The following is a 27723-nucleotide window of genomic DNA, read 5'->3' as shown; positions in this document are numbered from 1 at the left end:
GTATTCTGTCCTTTTACCTGTGGATAGGAATTTAAGTGATAGAAGCTAAACAAAAATCAGCCATGAGTTGGGAAAAAAGGATTCTTTTATATGTGAATTCATTCCAAAGTAAAATAACCAAAAGTAAGGTTATACCTTTCAATTTTGTTTTTTGACTCAATCATTAGTCCTTTTTTTAAAATTTTTATTTATTTATGATAGTCACACAGAGAGAGAGAGAGGCAGAGACATAGGCAGAGGGAGAAGCAGGCTCCATGCACTGGGAGCCCAACGTGGGACTCGATCCTGGGTCTCCAGGATCGCGCCCTGGACCAAAGGCAGGCGCTAAACCGCTGCGCCACCCAGGGATCCCTCATTAGTCCTTTTCTATAGTCAAAGCTGTATTAATTTAAAATTCTTTTAATTCAGTGTATTATCCTTCGATTGTTTTAGAAATTAGTGTATAAAGGCCTTACTGAGTTGAAAAAAATTAAATGATCCTCTCTAGGGGTACCCTAGTGGTCATCATAAATACGTTCTCCAGGTCAGTTCCTAACACCACTCTACATGCAGTAGGTAGGGGGCATCCAAATCTTGAGGAAGGGGGTGTGGGAAAGTTCCACAGGTGCTTCTCTCTGAAACCATTCTTTTTTTTTTAAGATTTTATTTATTTATTCATGAGAGACACAGAGAGAGAGAGAGAGAGAGAAGGGGGGGCAGAGACATAGGCAGAGGGAGAAGTAGGCTCCATGCAGGGAGCCCGATATAGGACTCCATCCCAGGATTCCGGATCACAACTTGAGCTGAAGACAGATCTTCAATCCCTAAGCCACTCAGTCACCCCTCTCTGAGACCATTCTATCTCCCCCAGCACCCCCACCCCTCCCTTAGGTAAGAAGAACTGATGTAATGAAATGATCCAAGAAGGAGATGAAGTAATTTGTTTCACTACATTTAATTCATGTCATTATGAAAAATTATCAGATGTTTTTATTAACATATAGGTTACATTCTATGTTCAGTCACATATGTACATATCAAGTCACGACAAAGGCCCTCTGCTTACCAACAGAGTTAGAAGAGCATGAAATAGTGATATGGAACAGGGTTTTGTTAAGATCCAGTCATTTCTCCTTTTCAGTTAGGTGAATTTTTCTTTTTTCTCTTTTATTTAATTTAATTTATTTTGCTTCCCTCCAACCCCAGATTTTTCCCATTTTTTTAAACAGTTAAGCCTTCTCTTTAATATGGAAACTTTAGTGGAAAAGATTGAGCTTGGCTGGGGAGGGGAGGCTGATAGAAATTTAAGCTGTATGGTTTAGAATCAGTTGGAGAAGGATTGATTAAATGGGGGGAGGGTGATATACTTTTCATTTTGAAAGAGCAAAAAAAATCATTTTTACCCAGCAAAGTAAACTAATAGAGAAAGGGCTTTGGTTTTTCATGAATCAGGCCTCTGGTGACTCTTTTCAGCTGGTGCTTTTGAAGTGTATACGAATAATGTTGATGCGCCTGGTTGCTGTTTCATAGCTTTGATGTGCAGTATCTCTTTATAGGATGCAGTTTTGAGCCGCAGTCCGCACCTTACACTCAGTTAGGCAAGTACAACTACCGTGATTGTCATCTTTTCCTCGTGTGATTGGCATGCTCAATTTCCTTCACCAAATAAATGGAGGCAGTTTGTTGTGTGTCAATAAAATTGTCTCATGGTCATGAAAAGCCCATTATAACACTTTGCCAAATACTTAGAAAGGCATTTTTTTTTTAATTTTATACCCTAAGAGAGGATGGCACTTGCCCTCCAGTTTTCTTATACGTCAATGCAGAGCACTCTTTACGAGTGCTAACGTGGGTAGAGGTGCAAGTCAGATCAACCGCAGTAGCATGTGTAGTGTTTTCAATTGAGCCCTTTTTTGGTTATTAGTCTATCAAAAGAGACGTGTTTTCTTATCGATGTCAATTTTGCTTCCTGTTTCTCTCTCCCATGCCTTTCACTTGGAATGACAACAGTTGACATTAAAAAGCTGTTAGCAGGTATGGAATAACCTTATTCTGTTACAAATAGCAAAGACCAAAGTGCATGTGAGGTAGCTCACAGGTTCGATACAGCGGCAATGACATCTCTCTGGAGTGTGTTCTTGGTAGGCGACATTTCGGACTTGGGTCACAACGATGTGCGCAAAGATGTCATTCTATCTTCACCTAATATCCAAAATACCTACTGCTCCAGCAAAATCGGCTACATGTCAGTGTTAGGAGTAACATGCAAACTGTTATTTTTAAGGTACGAAGGAAGCAACCTGTCTTATCTCCAAGTCACAGTCACTCATGGCTTTGCAGCCTTTGAGCTTCCACTAGAGCTGAGCAAGTTGTCAGAATGACTACATGTCTGCTGAAGGGATATTTCCTGGTTTCACTCAGTGTGTTTTGTCCCTCCTCCATCTAGGACTGTAGATCCTAGCCTCCCCGCCTCAGGGTTACACAGGCATCTTAGCGCACCCTCTCCCTTTATGTCTCTGGTGTACTGTTGTCCCAGTCACCGGGTGAAGGGACTTGCACCTTCCAAAACCGATGCCACTTCACTCCCGGATCACCTGGTTGGGAGTGCAGTCTGAGTCAGGTAACCCCTGCTGAATCGGTCTTGTGTCCTCCGTCTGCTTCTGGGTGCAGAGAGTACCGCCTCCCAGGATGTGCCCCTGTCTGCTCACTCACGGCCCCTTCTGGCCCCGGACACCTCCTTCCTGCATGGCAGCATGAAAACGGGACACGACGCTCCTCACCCGTGCAGGAGTGCGTTGCGATACCACCTTCTCTGGGTCTGCCTCAGTAACCCCACTCCCTTCTCTTGTTCTCAGTGGCCTGGTTTGCTTTCGACCCTGGCTCGGCACACTCTGACATCATCTTCTCCAATGACAACCTGACTGTGACCTGCAGCAGCTATGATGACCGGGTGGTGCTGGGGAAGACCGGCTTCTCCAAGGGCGTCCACTACTGGGAGCTAACTGTGGATCGCTACGACAACCACCCTGACCCTGCCTTCGGTGTGGCTCGCATCGACGTGATGAAGGATGTGATGTTAGGGAAGGACGACAAAGCTTGGGCAATGTATGTGGACAATAACCGGAGCTGGTTCATGCACAACAACTCGCACACCAACAGGTACCCAGCAGCCCCCAAACCAAGCCTTCTTCACGTTGGCTTCTGGTGAAAACTGAGAGCCCAATTTCAAAGTCCTATTAAATAAACAACATTGAGGAAGCCAGGCAGGTGGTCTTCAGTAAGTGGCACAGGAGTTCTACTACTCTTCCCTGACTCCTCAGTGGTTCATTGATGGATTGAATGATTGATTGATTGATTTTTTTTTTTTTTTTTTTTTTTTTTTGCATAATGCCAGAGACATGAGCACTTACCTAGGCCCTTCACTGTTATATTCCACCGTGGCTAGAAACTAAGAATCCCCACGCATATCAATTCCAGGAAAACATACCAGGATCCTAAAATCCAGACCTACAACTTACTGGGAAAGCAGCTTAGTTTTCAAAATCCACCAAGTTGGGATAATAATATTTTTCCAGACACAGTGTTCTCCAGATTAAATGCGATATGTGAAAACGCCTCACATTAGAGGCATCTGAAAACAGAAGCCATTTTCTTCTTGTTATGATTATTATCAATATCACTGCCCAGAATAGAAGCACTTCATCAAAGTAAATCTTACAAATGCCAGTTTGGGTAGCTTTAGAATTTGTAGAACTCTCTTCTATTGTATAAATTCAGAGCACCCGGTTTGTTGGGGAAAGAGAACATAGAGGTCTCCTTAGGTTTGCCTCTCACACCAAACTACAGGCAATTATAATTTAACCCAAACTGTATTTTTCCCCCTAGACTTCCTTTATCATTTGGTTTGTGTAGGTAGGGAGGTGTCTTGCATGGATTTTCACGCACCTTATTCTCAAAGATTTCTCTAAGATACACTCTCACTGGTGTTTTGGGGGAAAAAATACAGTACTATTCAGTCATATCAAAAGGAAAGCGAGTCTGGCAGTGGCAGGCTGGTGGATTCCACTCTCAGCTTTTTCTGGACGGTCATCACTGCTCCTTCTCTAGCCAGTAGGATTCCTGGGACCTCCACCTCCCATTCCCTTGGACATTTTATTTTCTATACACATCCATTCAGATGTGTATTGTTTATTATCATTTAAAGTAAACATACATACCATTTCAGCCCGATATCAAATCCTACTAGATGTGGATAAGTGGTCGTTTTTGGTGATTTACATTTGGGAGAATGATCAGTCACGAGATTCCTAATGCATTCCCCTGTGTACCACACTTACTTTTCTCCTCTAGCTTCTTTATCTTGGAGTGAGGAAATAAATAATATTATTTGGGAATGAGGAAGTAAATAACAACACAAGTGTCACACTGTGCAAAGAGACATGTTCTTAAACTTGAACACGTCTGCTTGCGTGCAAACTGTGCTGTCCTTGTTGAAGCTGTGAATTAGCAAGATGCAATTTATAAACTCGTCTTTTAACGACTGTGTGCAGTCTGCAGGCCAGGGGAAGAGAATAACACTTACCCTTCTGTGCTCAGCTGAGATAAAGATGAAGTTCAATATTACTAGACCTCAAAGAGGGATGGATAAGGCAAACCAGATCATCCATGTTCATGGTTTCTGCGAAACCATCAATCGAAGCATAAGACATAATTTGCTTTCAAATGACATTTCAGTGCAGGTTCTTTTAAAATCACTCCTCCATCTACTACAATACGATTGTTTCATTTTGCAGAGGAGAATCATCTTCAGTGTTGTCATTTTTTTAGAGAGCCTTCTCAATTTAAGCTCAACATGCCCAAAATTAACATCTTTCTGGAATAAGGTGTTTTTTTTTTTTCTGTCAAATGGGTAGCATAAGGCTCCAAATCCAATTTTTCATGTATATGCTTCAGATTCAGCTTAAGTGCTTCTTTATTTTGACTTTCAAATTAAGTCACTTTGGAGTTGATGTTTAATTCACACCATTTGTGCAAAGTGTGCGACACAGCTGTAGACAGAGCTCTGATAGCCCAAAGCCTACTTTTTTTTTCTTGGACTTGAACGGTTTGTTTCCTACTGCTGCGGCTCAGCAGGTAGAGACCCTCCGGCAAGGAGTTCACTCTCAGCAAGAGCAGAGCAGCACCGTTGAATCTATATTCTTCACAGGGGGTGATATCTCCCCCCAACAGAGTGAAAATTGGTGTGTGGGGGGTAAGCAAAAAATCATACTTTTTATTTACAGAGCACAGATAGACACACAACACATCAACAGATACCCAGAATATCTGTGGCATTAAAATTTCATGTGAGGGGGGTGACTAGGGGGAAAAAAAGTATCTAAAAAGACTCCTGGGATGTGGGGGATGATATTTTTAAACCGGCTGAGAAACACTGGTTAGTACAGAGGGATTTGTACATTGTGTACCGAAAAGGGAGCTTCTAGATTGATGACAAGTGAAACCCAGTCATTTTCTTTTCCCACAGAACAGAGGGAGGGATCGCCAAGGGGGCCACAATCGGGGTCCTCCTCGACTTAAATAGGAAAACCTTGACATTTTTTATCAACGACGAACAGCAGGGTCCCATAGCCTTCGAGAACGTGGAGGGCCTGTTCTTCCCGGCGGTCAGCCTGAACAGGAACGTGCAGGTAAGCACCGTGCCCCCGCGTGTTCCGGCCGCGCCCGCCCACTCCACTCCAAAGGCGGCCCGCGGGTGGTACATTAATCCCTGAGAGAGGGAAGCCGACCCGGTAAGGCCCAGACCAAGACACGGAGGAAAGGAGAGGGCAAAGGGATCCCCGATGACAACCGAGATGATTCCAGATCAGCATCAGCCCCTTCGCTAAGCTCGGACAGTCTAATTAACAGCAAGTGGGAAGTTGGACCTCAATTCACGGTTTGCTATCGATCCGCCCTGAGGCCGAGTTTCATCCCTAGTAGGAAGGAAACTCCTGAACCAGCTGGCTCGAAAACAGATGAAAATGACTTATGCAAAGCTCCATGAGCGAGCGCTCGAGAGGTGAAGGCATGAGACTGACGTGTTAGCATCATTATCAGAAAATCCTGAGCATCTTCTCCGCACTCTTCCTCCGTTCTCTTAGGTGCCGCGGGGATAGAAAGCAGCCCCCGCCTGCGGGCCACTTACTTACGATTTCCTACAAATGACAAACGAACAGGTTCTTCTCATGCATTCATTCAACAAGTAACTGCTGGGTGCCTTTCATACGTAAGGCACGGTTATTATAATTATTATACGTATTGTTGTTAATCAGTGAAAACAAAACATAAAAATCGTGCCCTTGTTACAGATAGAATCAATAATAAGCACAATGGTGGTGTTAATGACATAATTAGAAGACAATATGTGCAAAGGAGACAAGGCCAAGGGCAGGGCGAGGAGGGTTGAGAATGCTGGGGTGGGGAAGGCAGCTGCAGGCTCAGTGGGGCTGCTCAGGGTGGGTGGCCTTACTCCAGTCACAGGTGAGCTGTGTGGAGCGTTCCAGGCAGGGGAGACAACCAGCACAAAGTTTCTAAGGCATAAGGAGCCTCCTGGGAGCAAAAAGGGGCCAAGAGGCCAGGATGGGGGTACAGATCAGAGTCGTGGGGTGCCTGGCAGGCACTGCTAAGCCAAGCTTCCCCTGCCCTTCTCAGCCAGAGCTCTCATTATCAGCTGTTCACCTCATCCGGCAGACAGCTAGGCCATGGGAATCAAAAGCCTGCAGGTGATTTTTGCTCTGTTCAGAACCACAGTCTTGGGAGCTATCAAAACAAAACAAAACAAAAATGTTGTTTATCAGTGTGTGCAGTAAAAGTGATTGCAACCCAGTGACCTCTGCCCTTCTCTCTTCCTGCAACTAGATGGGGTTTTCTGGGAGGCTGAAATCTAATCTCTCAGAGTTCAGCCTCTACATTGGAAGAAAGGAAACCATAAATTGCCCTAGACGTGAGTCTTAGAAAAACCTCCTTCAAAGTCTTCCACATTTTTCAGCTGGTTCCCCTTCCAAAGAATCTTGTACTCGGTGCTCTTCAATGTTTTCCAGGATGTCCTGAGTATCTTTAGAGAAAGATCCTTGGGCTGGGGAGACAGGGACAAGAAGGGGAAGAATGACAGTAACGATAGTCCCGCAGGAGACAGTTCCAGCCTCGTCCTCACAGCTGTCCACCGAGGAGGTGCCAGGCCACATAGGAGCAAGGGGAACAGTACAAGTACCCATGTTTCTTAAGCCTGGCAACCACCTATTCTTCCCCCCAACGGAAGGCTCATCCTAATTGGAGTAACTAGTGGACAAGTGATGAGAGAAGGGTTATCCGCTCACCGGTTCTCTACCCATGGATTTGGCAGTGTCACTGCGCCCGGGCCAACAGGCTTTGCTACCTGCAGATCACTGCCCGTGTCTTCAGTCACAAGGAACGCAGCCTTCCCAGGACCCTTAAAAGAGGCAGGTGGATGAGAACCATATTAACAAGTGTCTCCAGGATTTGGGAACCCACCACCGGTGGCCAGGCTCTTAGCACAGGCTGAATTCTACTGGAATTCTCTTTAACGTCTACTAGAATAGACGTTAAAGAACATGAACAGGCCCCCTGTTGAATTAGGGACACATCCACTGTGGCCTGGGGAGGGGCGTGCAGGGAGGGTTCCCGCGTGCCTCCAGGACTCACAGTCTCGTCCCCCAGGTCACGCTTCACACTGGGCTCCCGGTCCCTGACTTCTACTCCAGCAGAGCGTCAATAGCCTAAGGATGGGCTGTGGAGGCGCCAGCTGCCCGTTCTTACCTCCGCCCGAGAGCGACGCAGGAGCTCAGCCAGCATTCGGTGGGATGCGGGGTGCCGGAGAGCTGGAAGCAGAGGGCGAGGAGGAGAGGAAAGCTGGTCCCACGTCTTCATGCCCCTCAGCTCTGCTCTGCCCCTTCCTTTCCAACCTCTCTCCTGCTCTGATGCCTGCGTTCACTTCCGAGTCCGGCAACTCTCACCAAGAAAGGACCCAGACGGCCCACCGTGGCACTTGGTTTCCACTCCCAGATTTTGCTTTTATTTTACATAGTTTTTTTTTTTTTTTTTTGTAGGTGAGTTATATTTTGTTTCTTTTCTGATCACGTTATTGGTGACTTACTGAACTGTTACTGCCAAGAAAATATTCTCCCGATAACCTTTTTCTTAAGCTCTCTGACAAAGAGGTTGTAGAGAGAGGTGGGGAAGAATCAGGTGAATCTGGAGCTTGCAGTTTACCTCCTAGAAGTTTCTTGCTGTTACCTCTCGTGCAGTGCTAGCCCTGCATAGCTAATCTTTGAGAGGTGGGCAGAGTGAATGCAGCATTGAGAAGTTTTACTATCCTGTGAAGCACAAAAATATCAGCCACATGGCTACACAAAGGTTCACAGCAGGTAGGATCATTAGGATAGCTGGGTCATTGGGACAGGCCAACCCTGGTCATTGAATCAAACTAGAAAGTCTCTAGACATAGGCAGACCAGGGGATTTATGATTTGGTTCATTTATTTATCTAAGTTTTTAACTGAGAACCTACTAAGGACCAGGCACTGTTCTAAACATTGGAGACACAGTGGTGAACACAGGTGTGGTTACCGCCCTTCTGGAGCTTATATTCTCATAGGAGAGCAAACCAAAAATAATACAATTACAAATTGTTATAGGTACTAGAAAAGGAAATAAACATGGGGCATAGAGGCTCATTGGCAAGATCTCTCAGATCTCCAAGGAAGATGCTGAAAATCTACCCATTCTGGCCATGGCACCAGAAACATACCAACTCAATGCCTTTTCAGCTACACCATTTTAATTATGGTACCTGCTGCCATTCATCACAGAGCCCTCCTTTGGCAGAAATGATGTCGGCATTCTTATTTGTTAATGCTGCAATGACACAAAGCCTTAACAATAAATGTGAAAAAAAAAGTAGCGACCAGAGAGAGAACCCATTTTCAGTAATGGGGGATCTTAATTTGCAGTCCACGGCATCCCCATTCTCAGGATAAACACACTTGTCTCCATGTATATCTGTGCCTGTTACAAATGACAAACCCATCCACTCTGCTGCCATTCACAACCTAACTTTCTGGAGTAGTTCAAATCATGTTTGGAAGAAAATGAAATTGTATGTCATTGCTATGACCAATAGCAGAACAATAATTCTTATTACTTCTCTATAGAGATAGACTTACGTAGGTACCTTCAGATTCTTTAGTTTGACATGAAGCTTTAGAAAATGTAGAACATGGAAAGAGGTTCTGATAACATTGTCTACATATCTGCCAGTGAGCCAAGAAATTCCACGTGAACAAACAAGAATAACAGAAAAAAAGAGAAGAGGTAGGTTGGGAAAGCTAACCAACTAAAGTTTTGGCAAGAAGTAATATATGTAAATAGCTAATTATTTCCTTTTGTGCTTTATTTAGATCATTTCTATCAGTTACAGTGTTTTTCTAGTTTAAGTGTACCTAATTTATTGAATGGGTGCTATCCTGTTTATGTCCATCTGCTTTCTTGGCTACAGAAAAACTCCGTTGCAGGACAACACTAGTTTGATATTTGATTTACTCTCCGATGAGACTCGATGGCTGGGCCGCTGTAGACTCATAGCTACTCTTGTTCTTTATTAAATTCATCCTGCTAAGTAGATTTCTAGTGACTTGTAACACATAGTTTACACAGAATTGCCATTGTAGATGCATACAGCTACTGTACTAGAAAAAATGGGTATTTCCAGTGTGCCAATAAAAGATTTTTATGAGAGAATATCCTGTGTCTCTTGAGAATTTCTTAGCTTTCGTCTATTGGGGATGACAATTCACCTTTGTCAGAGCAATAGGTCTTCAGTCAAGTGTAATTGGAAATTCCTCCAGAGTTCTTGAAAGCACTTGGTCTTCACCTGATTTCCTTGGGAACCCTAATACTGCCGCCTGGTGGTACCTACATACCTCCTGAACCTTAACTTCGTGTGAAACATCTATAGTTTGGATGCTGTATGGGTCTACCTCCAAATCTCAGAAACTTACTTTCACAAACCTACTCCTGAAAAAGGCCATAAACTTGTACTACAAAGTATAGGGTCACTGACTTTTTCAAATCTGGTTCCTTCAACATTACTTGAATGACTGAACATTAAGATTGTTTTTAAATAATCACAACAGGGACGCCTGGGTGGCTCAGTTGGTTAAGTGTCTGCCTTCTGCTCAGGTCATGATCCCAGGGTCCTGCGATAGAATCCCACATTGGGCTCCCTGTTCAGTGGGGAGCCTGCTTCTCCCTCTGCCCCTCCCCCCTGCTTGTGCATACTCTTTCTCTCAGATAAATGAATAAAATATTTGATAAATAAATAATCACAACTGTACTGATTTCCTTTACACTGTCATTATGCTTTTTAAAAAAAGATTTATTTATTTATTGGAGAGAAAGAGTGCAAGCGGGGTGGGGGCAGAGGGGGAGGGAGAGAAAACCCCAAGCAGACTCCCCACTGAGCACAGAGCCCAACTTGGGGCTCCATCTCACAACCCCAAGATCATGACCTGAGCTGAAACCAAGAGTTTGATGCTCAACTAACTGACTGAGCCACCCAGGCACCCCTATCATCACCCTTATAAAATGAGCTGGGTTTTTTCGTGGGTTTGTTTGTTTTTTTAAGGAAAAAATATCTCCTACAAGCACCTAATCCACCGTATGACATCAGAACGCCACACTAGGGAACTGGCAGCTGCGCCTGCTCTGTGTTCACCAGGTTTCCACATCCCTGTTTCCTCACCCACTACCCTTCCTCTTCTGTGGGTCCCTTCACTGTGGTGGTTTTCTTCCCTCCTATTCTCTAAGAGAACATGTTAGCAGGTTTCTACTCTTCTCATGGCAGTGAGGTTAATGGAACTTCTGATTCCTGGCATTGCCTCATAGGAACAAAGAAGTGATTTGCAAGATATCATCCTATTTTCGGGAAGTGAAATCCTTTTTTTCTGCCTCTAATGTGCACATTAATCTTTTGCTTATCTATTCAGCTCACTGATAAGAAAGGAGGACTTTCTGTTGAATCAGGATTTTGATCATGAATCAAAGCAACTATAGTAATTAAAGAAGTTCTCAGATCACACTACTTTGTAATCTATACTAAAGACACCTGCATATATCTTCAAATATATGTGCCAGCTACTTCCACTGGCGTTTAGGGAAGCCTGAGTCTGACATAATACATCACAGGTAACTGAGACTTCCTAAATCGTGTCTTTATCCAAAGAACCAGTGTTTGGGATACACACAGAAGCTGAGGTATTGGAAAAGACTGCACGGTGAAGGCCCCTAATTAAATGCACAGAAAGATCAGTGGAGTTTTCAGATGTATTATCTGTACCACTCTGCCACAACTGTGCTAAGAAAAGCTTCAGGTAAGAACTAGATAGCACAGAACTAGTAGTGATAGTTGCATGACCCTGTAATTGTTAAATCACTGAATTACACACTTTGAAAAGCTGAGGGGCCATGTTTGACAAGACCAGGATCTCCCTATAGCCTCCCTCCAACTACACCCCAGTCTGTTCCTATTTCCCCCAGGCTGTCCTCTGAGATAAAGCCCAAGGCAGAAGAAAGGGTTTCAGGGACCTAGGAGCAGATCTCCTGACCCTACTTTTTCCTTCCCATATTCCCTTGGTTGGTGAAAGGGCTTTGATTTGCTTCCTCTTCCTATATGGTGAAGACGGCCTCTCCATTTTATTCTGAACCTTTCTGACATGGACTTTAACTTGTCCCTTTCCTGAAAGGCCGGGGTGGTGGAGAGAGTAGAAAACCTGACTCCCATTAAGGAAGCAATGACAAATAGCTCTTACACACCCCCAGTGGTTATGAATCTTGCTCATATGTTTCTTCCTTCTCACACCAGGTAAAAATAAATGTTCACCATGAAATCTAGTAGAGTTGATATTTTGGTTGGTTGTTCTTGCCCTTTCTCCACCAATATATTTGTCTAAAATTCTCTAATAATGAATATAATAAATTACTATTCCACTAATAAGGATGGCTGAATATTCTATTTTAATTATGTGTTAACAAGTTACAAACCATCTTTTGATTACTTTGAAGTGCTTTGAAGTGTTAGGGATTATTCGTTTGTGTGCAGACTCTTCATAATGCCACCATCCCATCCCCTCCCTTTTTTATTACTAACATCTCAACTGAGTGTCAATAATGATTCATATTCCTGGGACAACTATCTATGGAACTTGACAAAATGTTAAATTCTTTTGTTAAATGAATAGAAGACTGTAGGCAAGGACATTCTGAGCAAAAGCAGTCACTTAATTCGTATGACACATTAAAATCTATTTTCAAAGCCACAGTAATCAAAATGGCATACTATTACTAAAATCAACTACAACTCAAAAATAGAGATTTTAATAGATATTGAGCAGAGAATCATGAGGAGGAAATGAAAATTATTCAGCAATGTTGAAAAATATTTGAAAATTGGCTAGCTATTTGGAAAGCAAAATTATATTCTTAATCATACCTACATTCCAGATATTAAGGTGTTAAACAAAATATTTAGACCTTTAATAAACCAGAAGAGATTACAAATATTCATCTGATCTTTCTCAAGTAGGTTTAAATCACTGTAAATTACCTTATACAATAGGCTTATCAATTTTCTAAAACTCCTCTCCAAATTATACTTTAGATTTTGGTTCCTCTTTTGTTATCCCTGCCTATATATCATGCCCATCTGTTTTCTTCTTTAATTAACAGGGCCCATCTTTATCCTGTCTAAACCTACTTCTAGTACTATAGATTTATCAGCTGCATTGATTTATTATGTCATTATTTAACAAACTACTTTTAAGGAAAGATTAAGGTATTAAATATTAACTACTCTGCATTCTGGTTTTGGCCTGTATTTTCAACCTAGGAATTAATAAGTGTATAATGAGAAAGTTGTCTGAGGTAAATGAGGATCCTAATGCTTCCTTCCTTAATGAGGATTTCCACATAGGATCTGTGAAAAGAACACTCCACTCAATATATTTTCCTATTGCCCTGGTGGACAATGTGGATGTCAGATGTGAAGAAATAAGTCTCCAGTCTTATTGATAGGCAGGCTGAAAATGATGAGCAGGTGAAGGTTAATTGCAGTTTCTCATGAATTTGGTTTCTTTGTTGGCAATGCGATAGGCTATACAAACATGCAGACTTTAATATTTAGATATAGTGATGGGCTTGCTCAGACCTGATAGACCAGCAGGAAAAAAAAATCACAAGTATCTATCAGAAAAAAATCAGTCAATCTTAGAAACTTGTGAGGATCAGCCAAAACTCTATGCCACTATTAACTTTCAAGTTTTCAAGATTTCAACTAAGACCAAGTATTGAAATGTAGTGCAGTTACCACCTGCAATACTCAGACTGCGTGTAAGCTGCTTGTCTATCATCCAATCCTTCCTCGATTTTAAGAGAATCTGAGATCTGTTCTCCATGCCTTGGGACTGGGTAGAGAGAAGATCCCACTGGATCAGACAATGCACTCAAGGCCAGTCCTGGAGCATTTGGGATGCCAAATCAGGGGCTCAAAGGGGACAACAGGTGCAGGCTCATTGACAAGGAGCTTCAGATGCATTCCGCACATGATTTTTACTCTTTAGAGGTCTCAGCTGTCAGGCTTCATCTTTAAGCCCCTTGTCAGGTTTCTGGCAGTAACTAGAGGAAACATCATCACTGGGATACATTCCTAGTAGGAACTACCAAAGGTGCTATTAAGGGCAACAAAGGAATGTCCGTTTTTCTACAAAAATGGGTCTGACCCAATATATTTTTCATGGTCTGAAGCTTCCTGGGGCTAGGCTAATAATAACAAAACAATATCATATTTTCTTCTTTTTCAGATGCAAAGATTTTTTTTTTTCACACGTTAACATCTCTGCAATTAAGACACATCTCACATGTGTCAAAAGAATCTCACCAGCCACTGGTACGGCAGTGCTTCTCAACCTCCACTGCACATTGAAATCATCTAAAGAATTTTAGAAACAGTGATACCGGGCTACTACATTAATTGGCTTGGCATTCAGCCTGAGAATGTGGGATTTTTTCAAGTTGCCCAGATGATTCTGGTGTGCAGTCAGGCATGAGAAGGCAGAGGTAGAGAGAGAATGTGTGGATGGCATATACACACAGTTTGCACTGTCTATATGTCTGGGAAATTAATAAGATGTAGGGGCGGGTCAGTTCTTTGGCCTGTTGCTTCTGGGAAGTTATCTGCACTGGTAGGTGGTAAATTTATTTATTTTTACTATTTTTAAATTTTAATTCCAGTATAACCAACATGTAGTGTTATATTAGTTTCAGGTGTACAGGTAGCTGGTAAACTTAAATTCACATGACAATTATCAGTTAAGAGGTCCTTTCAAGGGGGATCCCTGGGTGGCTCAGCGGTTCAGCACCTGCCTTTGGCCCAGGGCGTGACCCTGGAGTCCTGGGATCGAGTCCCGCATCGGGCTCCGGGCATGGAGCCTGCTTCTCCCTCTGCCTGTGTCTCTGCCTCTCTCTCTCTCTCATGAATAAATAAATAACATTTTTTAAAAAAGAGGTCTTTTAAAAGATTCTACTATAATGCAAAATATAGAAAAAAATAGAAAACATAGAAAAAAATTTAGTGTATGCACAAAATTAATAACCATACACTGGATTCTGTGATTGAAAGCAGTAAAAATTGCCAAAATTCTGAGAAAAGATTACAAGATTTTCAATTGTTGGGACCAATTGATGTATCAAAAACTATCATGTCCAAATCTGTCAAAAGCGTCCAGCTATTTCCCAGAAAAGCTCTTTACTTAGAGTTACTTATAATTCAATTCGCAGCAACAATACAATGTAGCCAAAAGGGAAATGCAAACAAACTAACAAACTACCACATAACCCACAAAATTCTTTGACGCGTTTAAATTATTCTGCTGCATCACAAAGATGCTAACAAGGTCCAGATCATCAGCAGAGGTTACCATTATATTACATGGAATAGCCCATGGCCACACTTGATAGGCATTTTTGATGCCAGGTTTGATTGCATTCTGAAAAAGGAAACAGCATGTATTTGTAGAGATAAAGAATGATGTTGCAAATAGTTTTTGTAGATTTGTTTTCATTTATTTTAATTTTTTAAAGATTCTATTTATTTATTCATGAGAGACACAGAGAGAGGGGCAGAGACACAGGCAGAGGGAGAGTCGGGCTCCATGTAGGGAGCCCGACATGGGACTTGATCCCAGGTCCCCAGGATCACGCCCCAGGCTGAGAGCAGCGCTAAACCACTGAGCCACTGGGGTTGCCCGATTTGTTTTCATTTAATGTTGTATTTGATTTTGGTTTTCTCCAGAAGCGCTAATATGAAGCCAGTGGCACATTTTACAATCTCTGACAAAAGCTTCTTACAATTGAGAAATACTCTAATAATATTGGTAGCCGTCTATTTAACCTCATTGTTTTCCATACAGTGTACCAAAGACTTGCTTAATCTTCATCCTACTTACACATTTTTGTTATTAGCATTTTAGGAATGGGAAAATTGATACACAAAGAGCTTAAGTAACTTACCTAAGGTCACACAGCAAGCGTTAGAGCCAAGATTGAAATCCAGACAGCCTAATTCCAACGCCTATGTATGCTCTTCATTAACCACTTAGTCATAGGACACAAGATTGCTCTACCCAGGGTGTACTACATACAACACACTCACTCATTCAATACATTTTTAATGAGCACCTATTAAGTGCCACATGCTATGAAATGCTAGCGATACCAGTAAACAAAGTAGACAAGGTCTCTAGCTACTTAGACATGATATTCTAACCAGGAAATGCAAATAATAAGTAAGTAAATAAAACAAGAGATAATTTTAAATACTAGTATCAGAAATTGAACAGGCTAATGAGATGGAAAGCTTTGGAGTGTCGGCATTTGCCTCTCCGAGCAGGTGGCATTTGAGCAACAGAGCCATGGGCAATGGCAGAGGGCTCAAGGTGGGAACGAGTTCCGTGTGTCCAAGGAGCTAGAGAGCAATGCAGTGCAGCTGGCCTGTGGTGAGAGGGGGCGCAGCACCAGGTGAGCTCGGGAGGTGAGCAGGGCTAGATCACCGAGGCTCTCGCAGGCCACGTACACCAGAGAGGAATCTGGTTACAAAAAAATGGAACTTGACTCTGGCTGACCTCAAGGCACAGATAGAAGGTACTAGAATGGTAGCTCAGAAAGATGGGAACCAGAGCAGAAAGTGATGAGCAGTTGGCCTTCTCTGGGCCCCATAGAGGCTGCTCAAGTGCTCCTGCTCTTTCCCATCTTGTTCTCTCTGCTCAGGATTTGATTTCCAAAAAGAGTATGATTTTGCTTGGGTCCTGTGTCTCACTCTTGGCTGAAGGACAGCAGAACACCATGACTCAGAATCCAAGCCACCACGTTCGATCTGAGCGCCGTTTCCAGAAAAGTGGGGGTGGGTGCTGGCAGCAAAATGAGCAAAGGAAAGTGACAGTTATATCTATGCAGTGATTTGAGTGAATGAATGCTGTTTAAATCTGTGCCTTTAATTACTGGGATATGTTCTTTTTTTACAAAAGCAAATATTTTAGAAATAGCAGGAAGCCAACTGATTTAGCTCAAAAAACAACAGAACTTCCACAGCTCAGTTGAAACTGAGGCCAGAGCCGATTTTACCTAATACATCTTTTCCAAGAAATGAACACAAGATATCACTGCCTCTAAGTTACTCAGAACTGAACTGGGAATTTTTTTTTCTCATAGCATAAAAATCCACATAGCTGATAAAAAAAAAAAAAAACTTTTTTGAAATTTGGGGAGCAAGTACATACCTATATCAACACTACAGGAGTTTCAAGAAGAGCAGAAAAACCATACAAATGTGCATGTCCCATTGGAGGTGAGGATTTCTAATGCTGAAAGAAGCACAACCAAGTAGTACTGAGGACAGAGACCCTCAGATTCTTCTTGGATCCAAAGGAGTCAAATTTGTCTTAGGACCAACCCCTGTTCAAACGTAGTTAATGTAAAACGGGAAACTAGAACAACTTGAAAGAGACCAAGTCAGCGGAAGTGGTGCCAATAGCACAGAATGGGACACTGAATATGATAATGATGAGTGAAGAATTGCACCCTCTATTAACAAACTGGTGTATGAAAATATCAATGGGCTATCTATCCCTAGTGCCTCGGGGGTCAGGAGAGGTCATTTAACATCTGGCATTACCTCAGTTACCCAGAATATCAATACCTCAGCTCAGAGAAGAACTGTGTTATTAAACTATGAAAATTTACCATCTTTGCCTCCTATCTAGGAAGCCCCCAAGCTAAGTAGGGATGAAGATGACAACTTTGGACCATAGATCCCATCTCTAAAGGGCCACCATACTAATCTAGATCCAGCTCATAACTGCAAATACAGAGAATGTAAGAGTGCCAGCAAGTGCTTACAAAATAGAATATTCAAGACATCGGGACTGTATGCTGACAGTCTTTAACTTTGATATCAGATGCCCAAGTTTAGAACACAGGCAGCCCAATTACATACAGGTTGACTTGGAAGGTGGCAGTGACTCTGACAACTGTCAGACTCCAAAAACGCCTACCGTTGCCCTTCCACAGACCCCTACCAGGCACACACAGTTGCATGCTGTGATAGACATCAAGAGGAGAGAGCTGCTGCTCTATCAGATTTGCAGAAAGTACTGCCACGAGATGCCGGTGCATCTAGGAAGACCAGACATAACAGTACTGATCTGTCCATGTGAGCCTGGAAAGCAGTACATTGTTTGCACCTTTGTGAAGTTTTGAAAAATGAAGCTGCAAGTGCTCCATTGTCATTTTTAAACACTAACTCCTTTTATTGACTGATAAGATTTTTTTTCTATTTTGTGTGCTTCTTTAATTGAAGGGAATTAATGTAGAGCAGATACTCATTAAAGCACACTAACTTCAGTATATACTACTCAGTACCATACAGCAGCATTCTCATTTTCACATGCCTATTTAAAATGAGAGTTGAGGGCACCTAAGTGGCTCAGTCAGTTAAGCGTCTTACTCTTGATATTGGCTCAAATCATGATCTCAGGGTCGTGAAATCAAGCTCTGTGTTAGGCTCTGCGCTAAGGATGGAGCCTGCCCAGGATTCTCTCCCTCTCTTTCTCTCTGCCCCTCCCCCTGCGCACGCGCTCTCTCTCTCTCTCTCTCTTTCAAAAATTAAAATAAAATGAAGTCAGTGACATGCTGGTTGATTTTTATCAATATTCTGGACTTAGCACATAGCATTCATATCTAAGTCATGGTTAGACATTTTATAAAACCTCTTGATAATGTGCATTGCTAACATAACTCTAGGCTTTGAAAGTAATATTTGTAGATTCACTATTCATGGTAAGTGGCCTTCAGCATGTAACATGAGCATTCCTTTATTTCATTAATTGTAGGCCTTTTGACTTGAGCCAAAACATATGTAAAGGAAATAGAAGTACCACACCTCCTTATATACCAGTCAGCTCCTTTACCTTCTGCATTACTAGAAAGAGTCCGATATGAATATGGTTTGGTCTTTGTGTGTTGAAAGGCATGAAGGGACAAGATTTCCTGTTTACTCATTTCATGATACCTTTTGAAGGACATGCTCAGATATCTTACTCAGAATTACATCACACTCAAGAATCAGTCTCAGATCACTTTACCCAAAAACATTTGGAAACTGAACCATAAACTCTTGAAAGTTCCTCTCCTGTAGATTATTAACAATAATATTTTCTGGAGGCATTTGTGCCATCAGGTAACCATTTGCCTTCAGTTTTCTCCTTTGGTGTTGGGATTGTCTCATTTTGCTGCTTAACGTCTTAAAATGTTTGAGTTTGTAACATCATAAAAGCCATATACAAAAGACCCACAGCTAATATCTTCAATAGGGAAAAACTGAGGGCTTTTCCTCTATGGTCAGGAACAAGTTAGTGATGTCAACTCTCACCATTACTCTTTAACATGGTACTGGAAGTCTTAGCCTCAGCAATCAGACAACAACAACAACAAAATAAAAGGCATCCAATTCAGCAAGGAAGAAGTCAAACTTTCACTATTTGTAGATAACATGATACTCTATTTAGAAAACCCAAAAGATTCCACAAAAAAAATTGCTGGAACTAATACATGAATTCAACAAAGTAATAAGAAATAATGTACATAAATCTGTTGTATTTCCATGCACCAATAATGAAAGAACAGAAAAAGGAACCTATTCCATTTACAATTGCACCAAAACCCATAAGATACCTGGAAATAAACCTAACCAAAGAGATAAAAGATCTGTACTCTGAAAACTATAGAACACTTATGAAAGAAATTGAAGAGGACCCCCCAAAATGGAAAATCATTCTATGCTCATGGGTTGGAAGAACAAACATTATGAAAATGTCTATAGTACCCAAAGCAATCTACACATTTAATGGAATCCCTATCAAAGCACCACTAGCTTTTTTCACAAAGCTAGAACAAGCAATTCTAAAATTTGTGGTTTTTTAAGATTTTATTTATTTATTCACAAGAGACATACACACAGAGAGAGGCAGAGACATAGGCAGAGGAAAGAGAAGCAGGTTCCATTCAGGGAACCCAATATGGGACTCGATCTTGGGATTCCAGCATCAAACCCTGAGCTGAAGGCAGATGCTCAACCACTGAGTCACCCAGGTGTCCCAACAATCCTAAAATTTGTAGAGAACCACAGAAGACCCTGAATAACCAAAGCAATCCTGAAAAAGCAAAGCTGAAGGCATTGCAATTCTGGACTTCAAACTGTATTACAAAACTGTGGTCGGGACGCCTGGGTGGCTTAGCAGTTGAGCATCTGCCTTTGGCTCAGGCCCTGATCCCAGGGTCCGGGGATCGAGTCCCACATGGGGCTCCCTGTGAGGAGTCTGCTTCTCCTTCTGTCTATGTCTCTGCCTCTCTCTGTCTCTCATGAATAAATAAATAAAATATTTTTTTATAAACTGTGGTCATCAAGACAGTATGGTACTGGCACAAAAACAGACATATAGATCAATGGAACAGAACAGAAAACCCAGAAATGACTACAACTATATGGTCAACTAATATTCAACAAAGCAAGAAAGACTATCCAATGGAAAAAAGACAGTCTCTTCAAAAAATGGTATTGGGAAAACTGGACAGCCCGATGCCGAAGAATGAAACTGGACCATTTTCTTACACCATACAAAAAAATAAATTAAAATGGATGAAAGACCTAAATATGAGACAGGAGTCCATCAAAATCCTAGAGGAGAACACAGGCACTAACTCTTTGACCTTGGCTGGAGCAACTTCATGCTAGACACGTCACAGGATGCAAAGGAAACAAGGCAAAGGTGTGCTGGGACTTCATCAAGATAAAAAGTTCCTGCACAGCAAAGGAAACAGTCAACAAAAATAAAAGGCAGGGTACAGAATGGGAGAAGATATTAGTAAAAGACATATCTGATAAAGTTTTAGTATCCACAATCTATAAAAAACTTATCAAACTCAACACCCAAAAAACAAATAATCCAAAAAGATTGGATCCAAAAATCCAACAAAGAAATAGGCAGAAGACATGAATAAACATTTTTCCAAAGAAGACGTCCAGATGGCTATCAAAACATGAAAAGATACTCAACATCACTCATCATCAGGGAAATACAAGTCAAAACCATGATGAGATACCACCTCATGACTCTCAGAATGGCTAAAATTAACACAGGAAACAACAGATGTTGGTGAGGATGCAGAGAAAGGGAACACTCTTACATGTTGGTGAGAATGCAAAGTGGTGCAGCCACTCTGAAAAATAGTATGGAGGTTCCTCAGAAAGTTAAAAATGGAACTACCTTAATATTCTGCAATGGTAGTACTGGGTATTTACCGAAAGGATACAAAAATACAGATTCCAAGGGGTACATACACCACGATATTTATAGCAACATTATCAACAATAGCCAAACTATGGAAAGAGCCCAAATTTCTATCGACTGATGAATGGATTAAGATGTGGCATGTACAAACGATAAAATATTAGTCATCAAAAAAGAATGAAATCTTGCCATTCACAATGACATGAATGCAGCTATAGTACATTATGCTAAGCAAAATAAGTCAGTCAGAGAAAGACTAATTCTATATGATTTCATTCATGTGTGGAATTTAAGAAACAGAACAGATGAACATATGGGAAGGGGAAAAAAGAGAAGGAAGCAAACCATGAGAGCTTCGTTTTCAAAGATTAATTAATTTATTATTTGAGAGAGAGAGCGCATGCACAGGGGGCAAGAGGCAGAGGAAGAGGGAGGGAGAGAATCTCAAGCAGACTCCCTGCTGGGCACGGAGCCCAACAATGGGCTCATTCTCACAACCTCAAGAACATGGGCTGGGCCAAAATCAAAAGTTGGATGCTTAAGCAACTGAGCCACCCACCTGCCCCAAGACTTAGTTGTAGAGAACAAACTGAGGCATCCTGGAGGGGAGGTTGGTGAGGGATGGACTAAATGGGTGCTGGATAGGGAAGGCACTTGTTGTCATGAGCACTAGGTGTTGTATGTAAGTGACGAATCACTAACTTCCACTTCGGAAACCAGTATTACACTGTATGTTAAGGAACTAGAATTTAAATAAAATTATTTAAAAATAAAAATAAGTGATGCCTGGGTGGCTCAGTGGTTGAGAGTCTGCCTTTGGCTCAGGGCATGATCCTGGGGTCTGGGATCGAGTCCCACATCGGGCTTCCTGCATGGAGCCTGCTTCTCCCTCTGCCTGTGTCTCTGCCTCTCTCTGTGTTCTCTCATGAATAAACAAAATTTTAAAAATAAATAAATAAATAAAAATAAATTGTTTGAGTTTGTATATACTTTTGAGATTGGATTATGTAATCATTGTTGTTTACTTTGCATTTTTGTCAAATTGTGGTTTTGAAGGCTCATTTGGAACCCACTGTTATTCTATAACATGGTTGTCCTCGTCCCATATTTATTTATATGCTGTTTACTTTTTAAGTTGATAAAAACATTCACTTAATTTGAAAAAAAAAAAACATTTTAAATCATTCTTTGGATCTTGCTGGTCTGAAAATCTGTCTCAACATGGATTCTTGAGTGAGTCATAAAAACCAGGTTTCCCACCCACATCAACCACTTCATTAGATATAACCTTAAACAAGGTAATTAACCTCAATAAACCTTAATTTGTTATAAACTGGAGATAATAGTACCTACATGATATAATAGTTATAAGGATTAAGTGAAAAACTAAGTGACATGCCTAATATAGTATCTCATCGGGATTCCTCTTGGTTAAGCTCTTGCAGATCCTGGCAATGCAGAATGGTCAGTATGTAATTAAATACACCTGGCTATTATACTTACAATGTGGATGAGGAAGGGGAAAAGGTTTGCAAAGTATTTTAGCCTTGAATAACTTTACGAGATTTTCATTCCTTTAGTATTGTTCACACCGATGTTTCTTAGGGTAAGTAATTGTTAATAGCAATTGTTACTGTGCTCACAATGTACCAAGCACTATTCTAAGCACTTCCCATTATTAACTCAACCTATATAACAGCCCTATGAGGTTGGCATTACTGTTGTCCTCCATTTTAAAGATGAGGAAATTAAAGCAAATAAAGTTTGTGTAAGTTACCCAAAGTCACACAGCTGGTACGTGATAGAGCTGTGTGATTGGAAACCCCACATGTCGGTTCTGGGGCTTTCACTCCTAACCATTCTGCTCTACTTTCCAAATAGGAAAGAAGCACTAATCCACATATACCCTCAGTGGGATGCCCAGCTTCCTCCCTTACATGCAAAGTTGTTTCACTTGGGGTATGGAATAACAAATTACAACTCCAATTTTAAAATTACATGTGTTTTGTGGATCCTCAAAAATAGATTTAAAGAGTTTTCAAGTTTTAAGTCTTGTTAGAAAAATACTTTATGTGAATTAATTCTTGGAGGACAGGGACCTGTCTTTTTTAGCATTATTCCAATAGGAAACAACCATTTCCTATATGCTTCCTTAGACACATGAACAAATGAGCCACCACTACCTATGTACACTCCTTTAACACTTGATATTGGCCAAGTTTCTCAGCTCCATCTGTTCATGCGAGTGGCACACATGGCATGAAGATGTTATCAACTGGAATCAGATAGTGATATGGGATTAGAGGGACATAAGTCTTCTTTTCCTGGAATGGATTAAGATGGTTTATCTCCAAGTATTTGACTATTTTAGATACCTCTTTTAAGTGGAATCATGTAGTGTTCTCTCTTCTGAAACTGGCTTATTTCACTCAGCATCATGTCACCAAGATTCATCCATTCTGTTCAACAGAATTCAGTTCTTTTTAAGGCTGAATAATATTCCAATGTACACATATACCATATTTTTTTATCCATTCATCTGTAGACAGACATTTAGGTTGTTTCCATATCTTGGCTATTATGAATAATGCTGCATTGAACATGGAAGTGCTAATATATATACAGTCAAGGAGTAGAATGGTGGTTGCTATAGGCTGGGGGAAGTAGGGAGGGGGAAGTGCTAATCATTGGGCATAAAGTTTCAGTTAAATAATATGAATGAGTTTTAGAGTCCTGCTATACAACATTGTACTTATAGTTCACAATATTGTGTTGTACACTTAAAAATTTGTCAAGAGAATAGTTCTCATGTTAAATGTTCTCACTACAATAAAATTTAATTCTTTTAAAGGTCTTGGAGAAATTCGGATAGAGACCTGGTCTCCCTGCACACTGGCCTTTGGCTTTGGCCCTCTCAGAGGATCACCAACGTAGTATAAAAAGGATTTCTTGTTTAGGCTCACTCCCATCCAGTGTCTGGGAGGATTAAGACCAAAGCCAACTCCAGGAAAATTTTCAAAGTAAACAAGATATCTCTTTGGTAACCTGTCACTGTCCTTTCCATTCATCCCTCCTCACCAGAAATACAGTATCCCAAGTATGGAAAGCTTCCAACAGCTGCAACTTAACCCCATCCCTACATCAGGAACCATACTTAGCTCAATCTTTCTTCTACTTCCCTCACTAATCAAATCTCCCAGCCTTCAATTTCGAGGTTATTGCCGTATCAGGGTAATAATCTCCAATACAACTTCTTGCAAATTCCCACGTAGATATTCATATAAACTTCTTGAAATATAAAATTTCAACAAAAGAAATCCTGTCCACCATTTGGCAGGACCTAAAAACCATCTAGCCCCATGTCAGCACAAAGGGGGCTGGACTGTGGAACATCAGATGCAAAGAGAACTGATTGAAATAAAGGGACTCCACCCTCTGGGACAGAGCCACTGGGTGCCTGGGATGGACAGAGAAAGTGTGTGTGTTACCCTGTTATCAGTACCCAGCTCAGAAATCCAGGGCCTGAGTACACAAAATAATACCCAGAGAGCTATGTCCGGGTGCTCCTAACAGGGCACCACCTCTTCTTTTTGTTTCCACTCAGCACTATACCTCTCAGAACACCCATAGTTGGAGGCAGAGGGGGTGTACCCTGCCATGGAGGTGATGCTGGCACAAGAAGGCTTGAGGCAGGAAGATCTCCAGAGGTCAGCTATGCTAAGGGTGTTTTGCTAATATTCTTGTTGAGGAAAATTACCTTTCTTACTGAAACAGAACAAAAGGAAGGGAAGCTTAAAAAATTTTAAGCTATCACTATTGCTGCATTGAGGACACTGTGGACAACTGCTCTGAGGGAAAACTGCTTTCTTTTTCCTTTTTTTTTTTTTTTTTGTTTTTTTGTTTGTTTTTTGTTTTGTTGTTGTTTTGTTAAAATGCTTTAAGGGAAACTCACAACAAGGATAGATGACTGAGAGAACGTGGAGCTAAATTGTTCTGTGCTGTAACATGAGTGTTTCATGTTTGGGCAGATAGGTTTGGGTTTGCTTGTTCATTTTATTTTAAGAGACTTCTTTTTCCTCCTGGAAGCCCAGAGATTGCAGTTGGGGATCTCAAGAGAAAGAGGAGATGGAAAAAGCCACTCTGATCTAAAAGGGTGGTCTCTAAGAACATGGAAGCAGAACAGGATTCAAGGAAAGAACCAGCCAGAAAGGAACTCCTTCTGACAGTGTGGCTGATGGTCTTTGTGCACAATGATATCTGATCACCAATTTCAAGATATTTCAGGTGCTTGCGTGGCCTAGTGGTTGAGCGTCTGCCTTCGGCTCAGGTCGTGATCCTGGGATCCTGAGATTGAGCTCTGCACCAGGCTCCCTGTAGGGAGCCTGCTTCTCCCTCTGCCTGTGTCTCTTTCTCTTTGTGTGTGTGTGTGTGTCTCATGAATAAATTAATAAATAAATAATAAAAAAGATATTTCCTGTGTTGTGACAGGATTCTCTATTACCACCCTCCTTGCCAAGTCTTTAAAGACTTTTTTTTTCAGATGCTTAACTCCTATAAACTAGTGCCAGTTTTAAGTGAGAAGTGTCTCAGTGTTTGAGACCTAGTGATTTGGGATTAGAGAGCAAACCAAAATGCCCAGGATTGATTGAGAATAAGCCAGGACCCAAGCAACACATTTCTTCTAACACATACGGTGCTTTCAATAAGAAGAGCTCTATAAATAAAAATATCTCCATTTTATTATATATTTGTACATATTTTTAAGATTTCCTCTGTTTCCTGTATTAACTCTCTCTCTTTTTGTGGGTCAGTTCTGCCTATTGAATCCATGCCTATCATGCTTTTGGTCTGCCTTGTTTTAGTTATATTTGTGTTGAGGTATATTGAACTATAGTGGTAGTTGTAATTTTTTTTTTCAAACCAGTGAGACTGTTCTCCAGCAATAGGACTGATCAGGGCAGAGGAGGATATGAATTGAATATATAGATATTCCTCGGTTTCAGTCTTCCCCAACTCTCCTGTGGCTATAAGTTACCTGGGAAATTAAACCATTTATCTTGCCTAATTTTCTACTTTTGGAGCATCACATTGGAGGACACCCACTCAAGGAGTATTCTCAGCTTTATCCTAAGGGTCACCATGAAAGTAGAGGCAATGACTCATCTGGGTAACTTTATTTCCTAGTGGGCCACCATGTCAGGGGTCCCCAAGACCAAGTTTATGTTCAGTAATTTACTAGAAGAACTCATAAGATACAGTTATACTCACTGGCACAGGTTATTACAACAAAAGGATACAAAGCAAAATCAGCAAAAGAAAAAGATGCAGGGGCAAAGTCCTCAGGAACCTAGAACCAGCTTCTAGAAACCTGTCCGAGTGGAGTCACAAGAAGTACTTAATTCTTCCAACAACATATATGGTGACACATGCCAACTGTTGTCTACCAGGGAAGCTCATTAGACTTAGTATACAAGGTTTTTACTGGAGGTCCCTCACATAGGGACCTACCATGTGTCAAAATTCCAGACTCCTAGGAGAAGAGTAAGTGTTCAGCATAAACGTATCATTTGCCCAAACAGTCTAGGCTGGGTACAGCAAACCTTCCTTATCAGTTAGGGAATGGTCAGAAAACTCCTGAATTCTAAGTTTCCAGATGCCGGACAAGGGCCCAACTTGAAAGCAAGCCTTTCTAAGGACAGCTGTCTCAGGGCTGCTATGTTATCTTTCCTGCACCGTCTCCTGGAGGTCACTCTGGCCAGCCCCCTACCCTACCATCTCTAATCTTAGAGTTGTCCTGGATTCTGTGGGGTAAGCTCAAGTCTTGGAGGCCCTGTAACAGATTTCAGGATCTCTGATTCTATTTATTTGTGCCATCAATACATAGGAAGTTCTCAAAAACATGTAATGAAGAAAAGAGCTATGTAAAAAAAAAAAAAAAAAAAAAATTGGGCAATTTAAAAACTGAAAAAAAATAATCCAAAATACTAACAAAGAATGATGCTATTACATGCAATTTTTGTTTGTTATATTTTCACAAGTCATTTCTTATTTCCTAGTATAAATGCATGGTAGTTTCCTAATTAGAAGACAAGTATAAATAATGTTAGTTTTTAAACAAATCCAAGTGACAGTCTAGTAGGTTAGATTCAGAATTTGCAGTGTTGGGACAAGAGCTACTAGAGAACTTTAACCCCAGGGATATTTTTGGCCACAGATTCTGGGTGAGGCCTACAGCATAAAACATTTGTTTCTGGGGACCCAAACTCAGCACTGTTCCCTTCCATTTGGTCTTTATAGCTTTAATTCATGAAACACAATGGTCGACAAGTAAAACAGATTAACTAAAAATAGAAAAATTAGGACCCACCGATATTTCTCATCAGTTACCTTCAGTGGTAAACACCACACACTGAGAGTGTTACAACCAACTTTCAGCCATCTCCACTGATGGACAGAAATAATTGTTTTAGGGATTCCTGGGTGGCTCAGTGGTTGAGCATCTGCTATCAGCTCAAGTCATGATCCCAGGGTTCTGGGATTGAGTCCCACATTGGGTCCCCCACATGGAGCCTGCTTCTCCCTCTGCCTGTATCTCTGCCTCTCTCTGTGTCTCTTATGAATAAATAAATAAAATCTTTAAAAAAAAAAAAAAGAATTGAAAAAAATTTTTAAAGAATTGTTTTAAATTTTAATTATTTTCCTAAGCTAATTTTCCTAAGGTTCATAATAAAAATTAGCTTCCGAGAGGGAGGAGATATCCTAGAATATTCTAGGTAGCAGTGGAAAACTATCCT

At 41.2% G+C, this 27723-nt stretch overlaps 1 protein-coding gene and 1 pseudogene across 10 annotated transcripts in view; both read left to right on the top strand.

The window, feature by feature from the left end:
- The window catches only part of TRIM9 (tripartite motif containing 9), a 108324-nt gene extending 98549 nt beyond the window's left edge, over positions 1 to 9775 (top strand). For 2 of the 10 annotated variants that reach the window (XM_038544695.1, XM_038544694.1), the window contains exons 9-13: positions 1536 to 1577; positions 1990 to 2013; positions 2835 to 3138; positions 5504 to 5666; positions 7696 to 9775. In XM_038544695.1, the coding sequence (XP_038400623.1) occupies positions 1536 to 1577; positions 1990 to 2013; positions 2835 to 3138; positions 5504 to 5666; positions 7696 to 7758 (596 nt within the window). In that variant the 3' untranslated portion in view covers positions 7759 to 9775. Of the gene's footprint in view, positions 1 to 1535; positions 1578 to 1989; positions 2014 to 2834; positions 3139 to 5503 lie in introns of all 10 variants that reach the window. The other 8 variants (XM_038544693.1, XM_038544692.1, XM_038544701.1 and 5 more) reach the window with 6 other exon arrangements.
- A 6159-nt stretch (positions 9776 to 15934) lies between these two features.
- On the top strand, positions 15935 to 17797 carry LOC100685859 (annotated as a pseudogene).
- The last annotated feature ends 9926 nt before the right edge of the window (positions 17798 to 27723 follow it).

Source organism: Canis lupus, chromosome 8, assembly GCF_011100685.1.
Source record: "Canis lupus familiaris isolate Mischka breed German Shepherd chromosome 8, alternate assembly UU_Cfam_GSD_1.0, whole genome shotgun sequence".
Taxonomy (NCBI): Eukaryota; Metazoa; Chordata; class Mammalia; order Carnivora; family Canidae; genus Canis; species Canis lupus.
Note: the sequence above shows the minus strand (reverse complement) of the source record. Positions and strands in the feature narration are given on the sequence as shown.